At 40.1% G+C, this 14,137-nt stretch overlaps 1 protein-coding gene across 1 annotated transcript; it reads right to left on the bottom strand.

Moving 5' to 3' along the window:
* Positions 1-4,756: 4,756 nt before the first annotated feature.
* On the bottom strand, positions 4,757-5,821 carry LOC138882837 (uncharacterized). The gene is made up of 3 exons (XM_070163471.1): positions 5,667-5,821; positions 5,094-5,552; positions 4,757-5,051 (listed from the first exon to the last, which is right to left on the bottom strand). The coding sequence occupies exons 1-3, from the start codon at positions 5,819-5,821 to the stop codon at positions 4,757-4,759; spliced, it is 909 nt and encodes a 302-aa protein (XP_070019572.1).
* Positions 5,822-14,137: the final 8,316 nt, after the last annotated feature.

Here is a 14,137-nt window from a genome sequence, read left to right as displayed (position 1 = left end):
TTAGATAGTCTCCGAAGTGTGCGCTTCTGAGTAGGATTTGCGAGTTCTGGATATTCTCCCTTTGTCAAATATTCCTTAATATCATGATACCAAGGTTTTCCGTCTGCTTCTTCTTCTACATGAGCACAATAAGCTGGCTGATCATAGATCTTTTCCGGAATAGGATCAATGAAGTTCTTGTCTGGGTGCTGTATCATGGACGATAGGGTAGCCAATGCATCAGCAAAACTCATTCTGAACTCTGGTAACATGTTGGAACTCTGTCTTTGTGACCCTCTTCCTCAACTCTTGTACATGATGCAGATAAGGGAGTATCTTGGAGTTCTTGGTTGCCTATTCTTCTCGAACCTGATGCATAACCAGGTCTTAATCTCCGATCACTAGTAATTCCTAAATGTTTATGTCAATGGCTAGCTTGAGCCCTAAGATGCAGGCTTCGTACTCGGCCATGTTGTTGGTACACGGGAACCTGATCTTGGCAGATACCGGATAATGCTGACCAATTTCTGATACTAGGACTGCTCCTATGTCAACTCCTTTGAAATTTGCTGCTCCGTCAAAAATATTCTCCAACCATCATAGGATTCTACAATATCTTCCCCTATGAAAGATACCTCTTCATCAGGAAAATACGTCTTTAGAGGCTCGTATTCTCCATCCATAGGATTTTCAGCAAGATGATCTGCCAGTGCTTGTCCTTTGATTGCCTTCTAAGTCGCGTAAACAATGTCGAATTCACTCAGCAGGATTATCCACTTGGCTAGCTTGCCAGTGGGCATGGGCTTTTGAAAGATGTACTTCAAAGGATCCATTCTTGATATGAGATAAGTAGTATAGGCACAGAAATAGTGCCTCAACTTCTGAGTTACCCAAGTAAGAGCACAACAGGTGCATTCCAATAGAGAATAGCGGGCCTCGTATAGGGTGTACTTACTGAGATAATAGATGGTCTGCTCTTTTCTTCCCATTTCATCATGCTACCCCAGAACACAACCGAAAGCTACATTTAATATTGCAAGGTAGAGTAATAGAGGTCTACCCGGCTAGGGCGGGACCAAAACTGGCAGCATTGACAAGTATTCCTTGATTCTGTCAAAGGCTTTTTGACAATCATCAGTCCATTTAGTAGCGGCGTCCTTCTTCAACATCTTAAAGATTGTATCACAAATGATAGTGGATTGAGCTATGAACCGGCTGATGTAGTTGAGTCTTCCCAAGAAACTCACAACCTCTTTCTTGTTCTTCAGTGCTGGCAATTCTTGGATGGCTTTGACCTTTGACGGATCTAGTTCTATTCCTCGGCGACTCACAATGAACCCAAATAGTTTTCCGGCCGGAACCCCGAATGCACACTTGGGGGGATTCAGCTTCAAGTTGTACCTTCTTAGTCTGTTGAAGAACTTCCTCAAATCCTCCATGTGGTCAGTGGCTCTCTTGGATTTGATGATGATATCGTCTACGTACACCTCGATCTTTTTGTGTATCATGTCATGAAAAATAGTTGTCATGGCCCTCATGTTGATGGCCCCAAAATTCTTTAACCCAAACAGCATCATCTTGTAACAATACATCCCCGACGGCGTAATGAAAGTCGTTTTCTCCACGTCTTCCTCATCTATCCAAATCTGATGATACCTAGAAAAACAATCAACGAATGACTGCAGTTCATGATTGGCGCAGTTGTCAATTAGAATGTGTATGTTCGGCAAGGGGAAGTCATCTTTCAAACTGGCCTGGTTGAGATCCCAGTAGTCGACACAGGCTCTAACCTTCCCGTCCTTTTTCGGCACTAGCACAATATTGGCTAACCATGTTTGATACTCTACTACCCTGAGAACCTTGGATTTGACTCGCTTGGTGATTTTTTCATTTATTTTCAAACTCATGACGGGTTTGAACTTCCTGAGCTTTGGTTTTACTGGTGGACATGTCGGATCGTTGTGCCATTTGTGAGCTACAATAAATGTACTGAGAACAGTCATGTCATCATAAAACCAGGCGAATATGTCCTCATATTCCCTTAGAAATTCAGTGTACTCTTTCTTTTCTGATGGTGATAGATGAACACGGATGCACATTTCTTTGACATTTTCTGCATCTCCTAAGTTGACAACCTCAGTTTTGACCAGGTTAGACTTAGGTTTGTTCTCAAAATCCTCAACCTCTTTAACAACCTCTTCTGGTATATCATCTTCTTCTAAGCCTATATCCGTTTGTTGCGTTGTCTCGTTACATGTCACAATCGTCGGTTCATCAAGATAAGTAATAGTAATGGTGTGTAAATAAAGTAAACGATAAAAAGTAATAAGAGCAAGATTTATAAGAAACTAAAATGCTTTTGACAAATTTCATAATTGTTTTGAACATTGGAGCTCTTATTTCAATATTAAAAATGCAGAAAGAAAGTCAACTAGCGAAAAATAAAGATAATGCATGGTGCTTTGTTCAGCCTTGCTACCCCGAAGCTTTCTAGTCCCTGGTGGTTCTGATGGACCAATTGTTGAGGCGTGCTACTCGTCTCACAGCTTGTATAGAAGGGCCTTCCTCCCCTCCTCCTCGAAAATTACACAACAGTCCATATTGTCATCTTCCAAAAACAAATTCCTCATCGCCGCCAGTGCTTCCTCTTTTTCCGACCCATATATGACATCGGCTGGCCGGAAGGTCTGCTCTAAGCACGGTATCGGATGCTCCAGCTGGTAGTAAGGACTGCGCCATAGTGGCGACCAGTGGTTGAACTCCTCCCAAGTGTATTCATATCCCAAAACCGAAAGTGGTACCGTGTTTCTTCAACTTGATAGGCTTAGCGATTCCTTGGAGATTCTTGCCAAGTACCTTGCCAGGTTCGTATCCACACAAATTTGGTATACTTTCAATTTTGTTATCGCACCATTTATCCTTGTCCGCGGCGTTGACTCGCTCAATGTGATGGTAGGTTTCTCCGCCTATCTTCCTTTTTCCTCTGATTGTTGGGATGGTCTAGCGACTGTATATGGGATTGCTACTATCGTCGTGAATAATTACCTCTTGGTGATTCCACTCGAATTTCACTTCTTGATGTAGGGTTGATGTTACAGCCCCAGCGGCATGGATCCAAGGCCGTCCCAATAGCAAGTTGTAAGATGATGGGACGTCTATTACTTGAAAATTAACGTCGAACCATGTCGGTCCCATTTGCAGACACAAACTAATTTCCTCGATAGTGGATCTTTGGGATCCATCAAAAGCTTTGACAGTGATGGCTCCATCCTTGATCTCATGCAAGCTCTTTCCCAATGTTCTGAGAGTCACCAATGGACAAATATTGAGGCTGGACCCTCCGTCAATCAAGATTTTGGTGATGAAATAATCTTCGCACCGCACAGTGATGTGCAACACCTTGTTGTGGCTCAACCCTTCTGGTGGCAGCTCGTCTTTATGGAAAGTGATTTTGTGACTCTCCAATACTTTCCCTACCATGTTTGTCATTTCTCCTCCAGTTATGTTGTTGGACACATATGCTTCGCTCAGCACCTTCAATAAGGCATTCTTATGCGCGTTAGAGCTTTGTAGCAGAGCCAAGATAGAGATCTAGGTTGGCGTTTTGTTCAACTGATCATTGACCGAATACTCTTTGGCTTGTATCTTACTCCAGAGATCATCAGGCCTAGTTTCAGTGACGGTTGGTCGTCCAGAGGCTTGCTTACTCGACTCAGCTAGATGTTCTGGAGTATAAACCCTACCGGTTCTTGTCATACCCTATACTGCAATTGTTTCTCTAGATTTGGTTTTCCCTTTCCTTCTCGCCTCGGCGGTGGGATGGTATGGCCTTTGCGTGGAACGGTGTTACGGCTGTCATGGCCGCCGGAATGGGCACCCTTTCTTTGGGAGGTAATACAACAACCTCAAATGGTACAGGTGCCTTTGGGGACCCAAACTCGACCTCAATAGGCCCTAGCGTCTTTGCAAAAGAAGGTGCTTCGAACTCAAGTGGTATGGACATGTTCACTTCGGCGTCTCTAGAAAGTTGCATCTGGACCACAATCAGGTTAAGGGTGACTGTTGGTTTCTTTGGCTCGTCACCTTCAGCGATCAATCCAATCGACCCTTTGGGGTCCTAATCGTCTTCTATCTCAATTATGTGAACATCTCCACCCTTGTGGTTTGGTAGAGGGTTGTTACGGACATTCGAAGTATGGTCCTTTGCCACAATGATCTTGTTGTCAATTAAAGCTTGGATCTTATCCTTCTGAGAGCGGCACTCATCAATGGTATGCCCTTTCATGCCGGAATGGTATGCATAGGTTTGTTTTGGGTTGACCCATTGGGAGGGGTTTTCGGGGTTTATGGCAGGGATAGGGGTGACGTAACTAGCAGCTTTGAGCCTTTCATACAATTGGTCGATAGGTTCAGCAATGGCGGTATACTGTTTGGGGGGGTCTGTGGTCGAAGTTTGGTAAGGTCTAAGGAAATTTTGGTGAGGGGAAGGTGATTGATAGTGGGCTTGTTGGGTGTTGTAGGCTTGGTATACAGGTGCGGGTTGAGAGTATCTGGGAGAAGTTGGCTGATATGTGGGAGGTGGAGATGATTGGTAAGTAGGCGGTGGATCTTGGTAAAAGGGCAAGAGTGCTTGGTCATTTGGGGTAGGCCGATATGTGAGTGGAGGTAATGGGTAGGTTTGGTATTTGATTAGGGACTTCGTTCTCTGTGCAACCATCACGGCACTCACATCCCTTTTCTTGGAGGTGCCACCAGACTGTAGAGCCTTGTTGGTGGCCTATAATGCTTCAAAGTTTGTGACCTTACCACTTTTAATACCTTCCTTGATCCTTTCCCTTAGCTTAATGATGTAGGAAAATTTCTGGCCTTCAATCAACATCAACCTCTCATAATATTGTGGGTCTTGAGCCCGAACAAAAAACCTATTCATTTGTTCTTCTTCTAAAGTCGTCCTGACCTTAGCAGCTTCTGATCTCCAACAAGTAGCATACTCGCGGAATGTCTCCGTAGGTTTATTCTTTAGGTTCTGGATGTAGAACATATCTGGCGCATTCTCCGTGTTGAATCTGAATCTGTCCATGAAATCGGATGCGATACTTACCCAATTCGACCACTTCTTCGGGTCTTGGCTAATGTACCAAGATAGAGCATCCCCTTTCAGACTTCTCATAAAGAGCTTCATGCGAATATTTTCATAATTTCCTACTCTGACCAGCTTGTCGCAGTATGTCCTCAAATAAACTCTAGGATCCCTGGTGCCATCAAACATCTCAAACTTAGGAGGTTTGTACCCCTCGGGCAGTTCAACATCTGGCTGAATGCAAAGGTCTTCGTAATTCAATCCCTTGATCCCCTTGCTTCCTTCAACACCTTGAACTCTGCTAGCCAGCTTCTTGAGTTCCGTAGCCAGCTTCTTGATAATAGAGTCTTTGTTATCAGACTTAGGTGTGCTTGAAATAGGTTGAGTATAGTGTGGTATGGTTTCCACATAGATGGGGGTGTTGTGTAGATGATCATTTATGGAGTTTAGTGGTTCAGGGATGAGTAGTGTGGTGTTGTTTGAAGTGTGGCATCTGTTGCAGTGGTGATGGGGAGTGGGTTAGTTTCGTGGTTTCGGGATGTTTTGTGGAGATATGGGGTTTTGAGTGTTGGGAAAGTTGACATCTGGGGTGGTGAGGGAAAATGACAAGCTTCCCAAGTTCCGAACTTGGTCCAGTTCTTCCTGAAATTTCAACAACTTTTGCTCGAGCTGGGAGGAACTTTCCTTGGAAACTTGAATACCCTGAGGAACCTCTACCCTTTCAACTGAGTTCTCCTTTCTGATGTTGCTCAAATCTTCCATTTTTCCCTTGTTCTTATTTATAATAGGACTCGTAGGAGGCAGAGGGACCTTAGATCTTGTGGAGCCAGAGTGCACGAACTAACCTTTGGGGAGGGGAATAAAACAAACAATAAAAACAAAGGTAGCAAGTTAGTGCGGGTTGTAAGAAAAAGAAGTTGCAATATTTAAACACATAGTGCGAGAATATAATTCTTGTCCTTATTTGGGAGCCTCATTGTGCCCGAGGTAAGCCTCGACTGCACCGCTGATCGACTGGTTTTACTGCATATACGCCTTTGCCAAATTTAGGGGGTGATAATATTGGAAGGGCACAACCACTCATTATAAGCGTTGCTATGGTATTTTGTTTGGAACGAGTGGAATATGATGTTGAATATGCAATTACAAGAATGAAACAAGTTGTCACGTATTTGCACGTTCATAAAGTAATGATTACAATAATTGCTCATAATTACAATGGCATTGAAGGAAAGCGGTAAAAGAAAGCATTAAAGAAAAGAAACAAAGAGCCAAGTCAGTTTCATAGCAGAAAAGAGGTAAAGACATTAAATAAAGGTAATAAAGAAGCAGTGAAGTCACAAGTAACATGAGATGGTAAAAGCCTAAAGAAGTCCCCAGCAGAGTCATCATGTTGTCGCGCCCCCTTTTTCTAAAAAGCGAAATCGGGTTCATGACATTTGGGAGGACAACTCGTTCCTCTTAGGAATTGGTTTTTTTGAAGAGTCGCCACCTAATGATTAAAGTGCATTAGGACACTAAATAAGAGTTCGAGTTGGAATACCAGAGTTCGGGTAAGGGCTAGAAATTATCTCGAGGGGAAGGTGTTAGACACCCCCAAGATCCACTAGTGTGGTTCCCGGCCATGTTACAATTGTGACTTTGAATAACAAGTAAGCAAATAGAAGTCTCAAGTAGAAGGGGGTTTTCACATAATATTGCAAGCAAGTTGAGAGTTTGACGAAAGTAAAGAAAGCAGAGATTTTAAAGAAATAGTTTGAGAATAAAATAAACAAATAAAGGAAAGGGGGTCCTAGGTTTACAAATAATATGGATCACATCAATGCAATACCTGGTAATCACTCCTCAGAAGAGGGGTTACACGTGGTATTAGCGCACCGGTCATCATATCCATATCTACCCTTTCCCACCCCGTTAAGGTAGTAAGCGCGGAATAGTATCGTTACTTATTGCATGCTATTACCCGCCTCAATCCTATCTGTCCCGGAGGCATTTGGGACTACTAGTCCTAAAGGAAAGGGAGATTTGGCTTTTCAGAGTTTTGAAATGATAAAATTCTAGGGCGACAATCAAAACATATAAGGCAGGTATAGGAGAACACATAACAGTTTAAAGGGCTCAAACGGGCCTCCTCATTTAAAGAAACAAATTGTTTAGCATGACTTACAAATACTGGTTATAGTCTAAATTAAATTTAAAAGTGTTAGGACAGTCTGATTTATCACATATTTCTCAGATGAGGAGTCCGAATTAGCCTTGTCTGGTTGTAGTTATCAAAACTGACATAGTTAATTAATGACCTAATGGTTTGTCTAAGTGAGACCTATAGGCATGATATCTAACGGAGCGTACTAATTTTGAAGAGAGGGTTACTGGTTCTATAAACAAAAGATTTGCAGATTTTAAAACGGCCTTATGACTGATTTTAGACTCATAAATGAAATAGACGAAGCTGATTCAATTGATTACTCCTATAGGCAAGTTATCTAAGCGTTATTGGTTTTAAACGATTACATAGATGAAAGAGTCCTATAGGCATGGTTTCTAAGATGAGAATGCAGAAGTGCAGAAAAACTTATAGGCATGGTTTCTAAGATGAGAATGCAGAAATCAAAAAAATCCTATAGGCAAGTTTTCTACCCTTTGCATATATTCACCCCCATCCCATTTCACTAGCCAACCCCAATAGTTATTATAAATTATTATATACTCGAATAAATCAGAAAAAAAAAGTAAAAATTACATCTGAAATGCCAGCTACAACCAAACAGCCTAATTCAGACTCAAAGTCCAACAATATGAGATAAACTAACTTCCAGGATCAGATTTCCAAAAGCCTTTCTCATGTTTAGGATGTGTCAAAGTTCCCAAGAGTCTCAAAGGGCCCCAGGCAGTGCTTACACCCCAAACACATTGCATAGTTGAGATTATAGTGCAGTGTGGAAGGGCCAACCCTCAGATGTCCAAGTTCAGAGGGAACTCAAGGTCCCAAAGCAAGGCTCATAAGAGGGGGGTAGAACTTAAGAGTCAAAGAATAAGTATAAGTGCATAGGGGAATTAGGGGAAAACCATGGCAGGCTGGTGGTCATGCTCAGCAATTGGGAATGCTGGCACACACCCGACCAGCCTGTTAGCCAAATCTTAAGAGTTAGGATCCATTGTAAATCAGGTTATGACCTGAGCAGCAATTTGAATACTGCCAGGCCATGAGCTTTAACTTAAACACATAGAAGGGAATAGGGGGTAGGGATTCACAATAGAAATAGGTGCAGGGAAAGAACATACTTAGCATAAATCATTGAACATGAGCAATAAAGTAAACAGGATTGCAGAAGACTGCAAATAAGCACATAGGGGAAAGGCAGAAATATTAAATCAGAACATACCAGTTTCAGGGGAAAACAAGTAAAAACAGTAGCCTTAGAAAAGGCCAATTTGCAAGCCAAGCAATTCCAAAAGATCTCAAGCAAAAGCAGAGTGTTGAGAGAGTATTGAATTCAAAGAAATATTGCAAGTGTGCAAGTATTGAATTGGAGTTAAGGACTGGTAGTGTGTAGGTTGGGTGAACTGAAGGTGTAAGGTGTCTTAAAAGTGCAGAAGGGCAGTCCCTTTTATAGTGCAGAAAGCAAGTAAGAAAGGCAAGGAAATATCATTGAAATCAACCTCCATTTGGTTAAGGGATTCTGATTTCAACGGGTAAAAATTAGTTAAGGGAAGAAGTTTTAATTAGAACCTTTTCAAAGTAGCACAAAAGGGGTAAGTACATAGAAGTTATTTAAGGAAAACAATCAATGGCATACGGTTTGTGCCAAATATGGCAAGGGAATCAATCAAACAGCCATGAAACTAAAATTACAAGTTCAATTCGAATGAGCCAAGTCAATGAAGGTAAAAGAGGTTTAATCGAAGAAAAATCAGTGACAATTCATCAGCCTTACTAAAGGGATTTCTGAATCAATCACTTCAGTTGGTAATAACCTTTTGAAAGAGAAATTTCACATATATAAAGCATACCAATCAAACGAAAGGAATCATCAGGTTACTCAGAAAAAGAGTCTAACATTAAAAGTCTTAGAGTCACAAACAAAAGGGAATTGAATTCAGTTACAGACTCATAGTGAGTCTGAAAGCCTAGGGTCCCAAAGTGGAACCCTAATATCACTTGCCAAAGAAACCCCCAAATCCTAGGGTTTCGAATTGAGTCAGACATAGCGGTGAGAGGGCAGGTCATTGAAAGAGGCTCAGAAGTCTCTTTCAAAGACTTTATGAGAAACAAACATACATGATAGAAAGAACTGATTCAAGGTCATGAGAACATGCTCGAGAAAACTTGGAGTTTAAACAAGTTCAGAAGAAAGAGATGATACGAGCTTTAAACAAAAGTAGATAAAATATGCTTAGCAGGTACACAAACAGAACTCAGTAAAGAGAACAAAATCAAAGAATTCAACCATAAATCCGTATAGCAAAGAATAAGCATTAACAACACGGATTAACATGAGAGCATAAGAGTGACAGCAAAATAGAAGAGTCTCGCACAATAGAAAAGAAACAAGAGAGCAAACTCATGCGTAGTAGAAAAGAAAACATACGAGGCTAACATAGATAAACACACATAAAGAAAGAACGGAAAGAATCAGAAAGATATTTGAAGAAACTTTTTCATAAACCTTAAAATTAAAATTGAACGATTTTAAATAGGAAATTTGGGGAAAACCCGTAAAATATCAAATAAAGCCAAGACATATCACAGATCTAAGAAAATAGGCGGGTACAGAACCTTAGATGGCTTAGAGTTGTAGAGAAAACCCTAGCAATGAGAAAGGTCTTGAGGAAAGTCAGATCCTAAGTCGAAAAGACTCATATTGCTTGAACATGCCGGAATAATGGCCGGAGAAGCCATAGATCTATAGATCTGAGAAGGATCTGAAGAAGGCCATTGAAGTCGGGCTTCAAACCTTGAATAGCTTAGGTCTGATGGTGAGAAAGGGTAAGTACAGACCGTCCATGGCCGGAGACGTCATGGATTCCGGTGGAAACATAGTGAGATAAGGTGGGAAACGATTAGGGTTTCGGAGAGGTTTGACAGAGTTTGAGAGACGAAGAGGGTCCAAAGGCTGCGTCTCGGTAAAATGAATTAGGTTAAGGGTGGTTTGGGAATTAAAAAAGGAAAGGGGAGTTTATGGTTGTTGATCAAAATGATCAACGGCCTGGATCAAAAGGGAGTCGGGTGGGTTTTTAAATAGGGTCAGGGGTCGGGTAATTTGGGGGATTGGGCTGGTTTAATTTGGGGGCGATATTGGGTCAAATTGTGGGCCAAAATTGAAAGGTGAAAGGGCTGTAAGTGAAATAGAAATGGGCTAAGTGTTAAATAGCCTATTTTCCCTTTTTATTTTATAAAAATAGTAATAATAATTTTAAAAGTAAATTAAAACACTGAGCCAACAAATACTATATAAATATTAATTTAAAAATACTTAAATAATTTTATAATTATAAAATGCTACTAATCGTGAAATAGGCTATAATTGCAATTACATGCAATTTAGCTTAAAAATACCAAATAAATTTGTAAAAAATATACAAAAATCACCTTAATTATATTTTGGTGTAAATATGAGAATAAAATAAGTTATTCACCAAAATGATAATCTTGGGAAAAATTATTGGATTTTGTACTGCTAAAAATAGACAATAAATTGATTTTAAAATCTTAAAAATTTAAAAAAAATACCAAAACTCTTATGCATGCTTATATATGTATGTACATTCTATTTTGAAAGTATTTTGTATATAACAATACATAGGAAAAAATTGGGTATCAACAGTGGCCAACTCAAATTTGTGCTTCGCGAACGCGAGGCGTTGACCGCGTTCGCGATGAAGGAATTTTAAGTGATGGGCAGAATGTTTTAAAAGACCAATTCTGTGATTTTGGGTCTAAGTTCCAGCATTTTTGGGCGATTTTAGAGCTTTTTTGAAGATGATTGACGAGGGAATCAAGGGGGAACACTTGGAGGTAAGATTTATGGACTCAATACTAAATTATAATGTGATTACTACTTAATTAATCATGGAATTTGTATAATTTAAGCCTAAATATTGAAGAACTAGGGCTTGTAATTGGAGACCTAAAATTAGGGATTTGAGGGGTCATTTGTGGTTGGATTTTAGTACTTTTGATATGAATGAATTCGGGGAGTGCTAAGGAGTGTATTGGTGTAATTCTTATTGAATTTCGAGACGTGGGCCCGGGGATCGGGTCTGACCAATTTCGGGATTTGTGTTGAAATTGTAAACATGTGATTTTTGACCTTCCCCAAGATTTTACACTTTTTAGCTTTTAGATATTTAGTTTAGGCCTCATATCGCTATTTTACCTAGTTTTAACTATTTTACTTTATTTTAAGAACAAAAATTGAAAATTACAAAAATAGTTCCATATTTCTCTACTTAATTCACGTATTAGATATTTTTAGAAGGATATGTTACTTTGAACCTATTTTATGTTAATATAATCTCTGAAAATACAAAAAAATAGGTTAACTTTGTTTTCAAGGATATTAGTGTTTTGGTAGTAATATTATTTTAATTTTGCGATGATTTTAATATAATTATTCTATTTTTAGTACAGTCTTTGGAAAAATAATTCGTTTTAATTCCATTTAAGTTAAAGTTAATTGTTAATTATATTTTTATTATCTATGATACTTTTATTTTACCCTTGAAAAAGAAGAATGAATTTAGGGCCAGTTTTGTGTCTTGATAGGTCCAATTTTAGGCCCATTTTCGGAATTTTCCCTTAGCCCATTAAATCCAATACCCTAAAAAAATCTAATCTCCTCCACACTTGAGAGGACAGCCGATTTCCTGATCTGGAGCACCCAAAAACATAGACCTAGGACCCTTTCTTCTTCCTTGGATCTAACCTAAGACACTGAGCACCAGCGGAAAAGAACCCCACCACCCCAGAACAGCGGCCAAACTGATCCAGCATTAACCATCGCCATCGATCCCACCCCATCTTCACCTGAGAGCGCCGCTGCTTTCAACCAGCCGACCAACAACAACCAGCAACACCCAACCCTTCTCCAAACACACCCCAGAACCCCTGCTTCTGAACGACCAAACGACCCTATCTAGATCTCTATCCGCACACCCTAATCTAACTCCCAGTGCCGCTACTTTCCACCATCAACTGACCGGTGACCACACATACACACATGCACAGAAACACACGGGAACACACACACACGCAAGCACAAACAGAAAACGAGGAAGGAGAAATCAGATAAGGAAACTAAGGTTTGTTCGATTGCTGTCCCTCAAGGTTTCTAGGTATATTTGTGGTTCCGTGGAGGTTGTCACTGTTCAAGTTTCCCAGTGTTAAACATTTTCATATAAAAAATCACCTTATTTTGAGGTTCCATCCGAGCTACTATCTGATTCGAGTTTCCATTGTAGCCACGGTTTCGTTTTTGCTCGTGTAACTGTTGAACACTTTGAGAAATTGAAACATCCATTTCAGGTGCATTCTTTCCCCTGTTATTTTCTTTTCTAGAGTTTTCTCATGTGCTGGTCTAAATTTGTTTGCACACTATGTTTTAATCGTTGTTTTGTAACTGATTTTTGGTTTTCCCTTTTTAGTTCCGTTGGACTAGAATATTTGATTGAACTTTTAACAATAGGCAATTTGTGAATTCTTGAAGTTGATATGTAAATTGAATGAGACAATAGATGCACGTAGGAAGGTAATTGTGATTAAATGGGATTGGACCATGGGAGTTCGAACATAATTAAGAGAAATAGGCATCGGAGAATTAGACAGTATATGGCATGTTTTATTTTTATTTCGTTATTATTAGATACTCCTTAAGCTAGTAGTATGTTATAGGTCGACCACACTTGGGTAGGCAAGCCTTAGGATTTTTATTAGTTTTTAGGCGAGAGGTCATTCCCTTAGTTAAATTTATTCGGGGAATGCCCCGAAGGTTTTGTATATATTTTATCCGGGGTAAGCCCCGAGGTATTTGTATTTGGAGGCCGAAAGTAGAACTCTTAGTATTTTTATTTTTAATTTCATTTTCGCTTCTCTTTTATTAGGTGGGAATGACCTCAAGCCTCTTGTGTGTTTATTTTCCTTTATCTGTGTTTTCTACCTCAATTGAATATTTTAAAAGCCAACTTGATCATGTACTCAACCTTACTAGTTACTAGACTTGGGGAATGCCTAATACCTTCTCCCCGAGTCAAATGAACCTCCTTACCCAAATCTCTGGTGCAGACTTAGTTTGGAGTCCGAAGTGTTTTAAAAGGAAAATCATTTTTGAAAAACGTTGACCTGGCACACCGAAACAAATGTCAGGTGGCGACTCTGAGTTATTTCCTTTTGAACACAATTTTGTCACTTTTTAATTAAAACCCTTTTGAGCTTTACAAATCTTTTTATTTATTTAAGAGGGTTAGTGAAGGTTGTGAAAAAAGGGGTGTGCCAGCTCTAGCGACTCCGCTGGGGAATTGCAGGTTCGAGCTAGTACTTGATCTTGTTGGCTTTTTAGGATTTTCGGTTGAGGTTTTTATGTGTTTTATTTGTTTTATTTGATTTTTATTTTGTTTATGTCGTTTTATTTGTTAGTTGCTTATTTGTTTACAGTTTTTCCTTTATGTGTTACTGCTTTATAAACTGTCATCATTTGTATAACCATGGGTCTTCTTTCTACAACAAGTCTCGGAGTACGCGTCGCGTGCACGGACTCTTTGTTGAGTAACTCTTAATTTAGGAGGGGGGCGTTGGACGTATGGAGTGGGTGGAAAGCTTGAGCAGCCACCATCGACCATACGCTCCCCCGAATTGCCTTGTCTAGTGAACCCTCAAGCTTAGGTCAGCCTTTAGGTCATGCTTATTTGCATCATGTCATGTAAACCTAGCAGGGCTCGGTCCCAGGCATTATGTCCCATCGTAGGAGGCCTATCCAAATTATGTCAAAAATGGGCTCGTGGCCCAAAATGACATTTAATCATCCTATGTGCTAAATGTTGCATCTACGAGGGTAGAAAGATCATTTGGCGGACCGATGT

This window comes from Nicotiana sylvestris, chromosome 12, assembly GCF_000393655.2.
Source record: "Nicotiana sylvestris chromosome 12, ASM39365v2, whole genome shotgun sequence".
Lineage (NCBI taxonomy): Eukaryota > Viridiplantae > Streptophyta > Magnoliopsida > Solanales > Solanaceae > Nicotiana > Nicotiana sylvestris.
The sequence above is the reverse complement of the archived record's forward strand: the minus strand, read 5'-3'. Positions and strand labels throughout refer to the sequence as shown.

What these genes read in the sequence shown, in the direction of transcription:
- LOC138882837 (XM_070163471.1), bottom strand. Translation starts at nt 5,821, where the DNA reads ATGGAAGATTTGAGCAACATCAGAAAGGAGAACTCAGTTGAAAGGGTA. An exon ending in GTTCGGAACTTGGGAAGCTT is followed by an intron (nt 5,553 to 5,666) that starts GTCATTTTCCCT and finishes CCACTGCAACAG; the next exon opens with ATGCCACACTTCAAACAACA. An exon ending in ATTAGCCAAGACCCGAAGAA is followed by an intron (nt 5,052 to 5,093) that starts GTGGTCGAATTG and finishes TTTCATGGACAG; the next exon opens with ATTCAGATTCAACACGGAGA.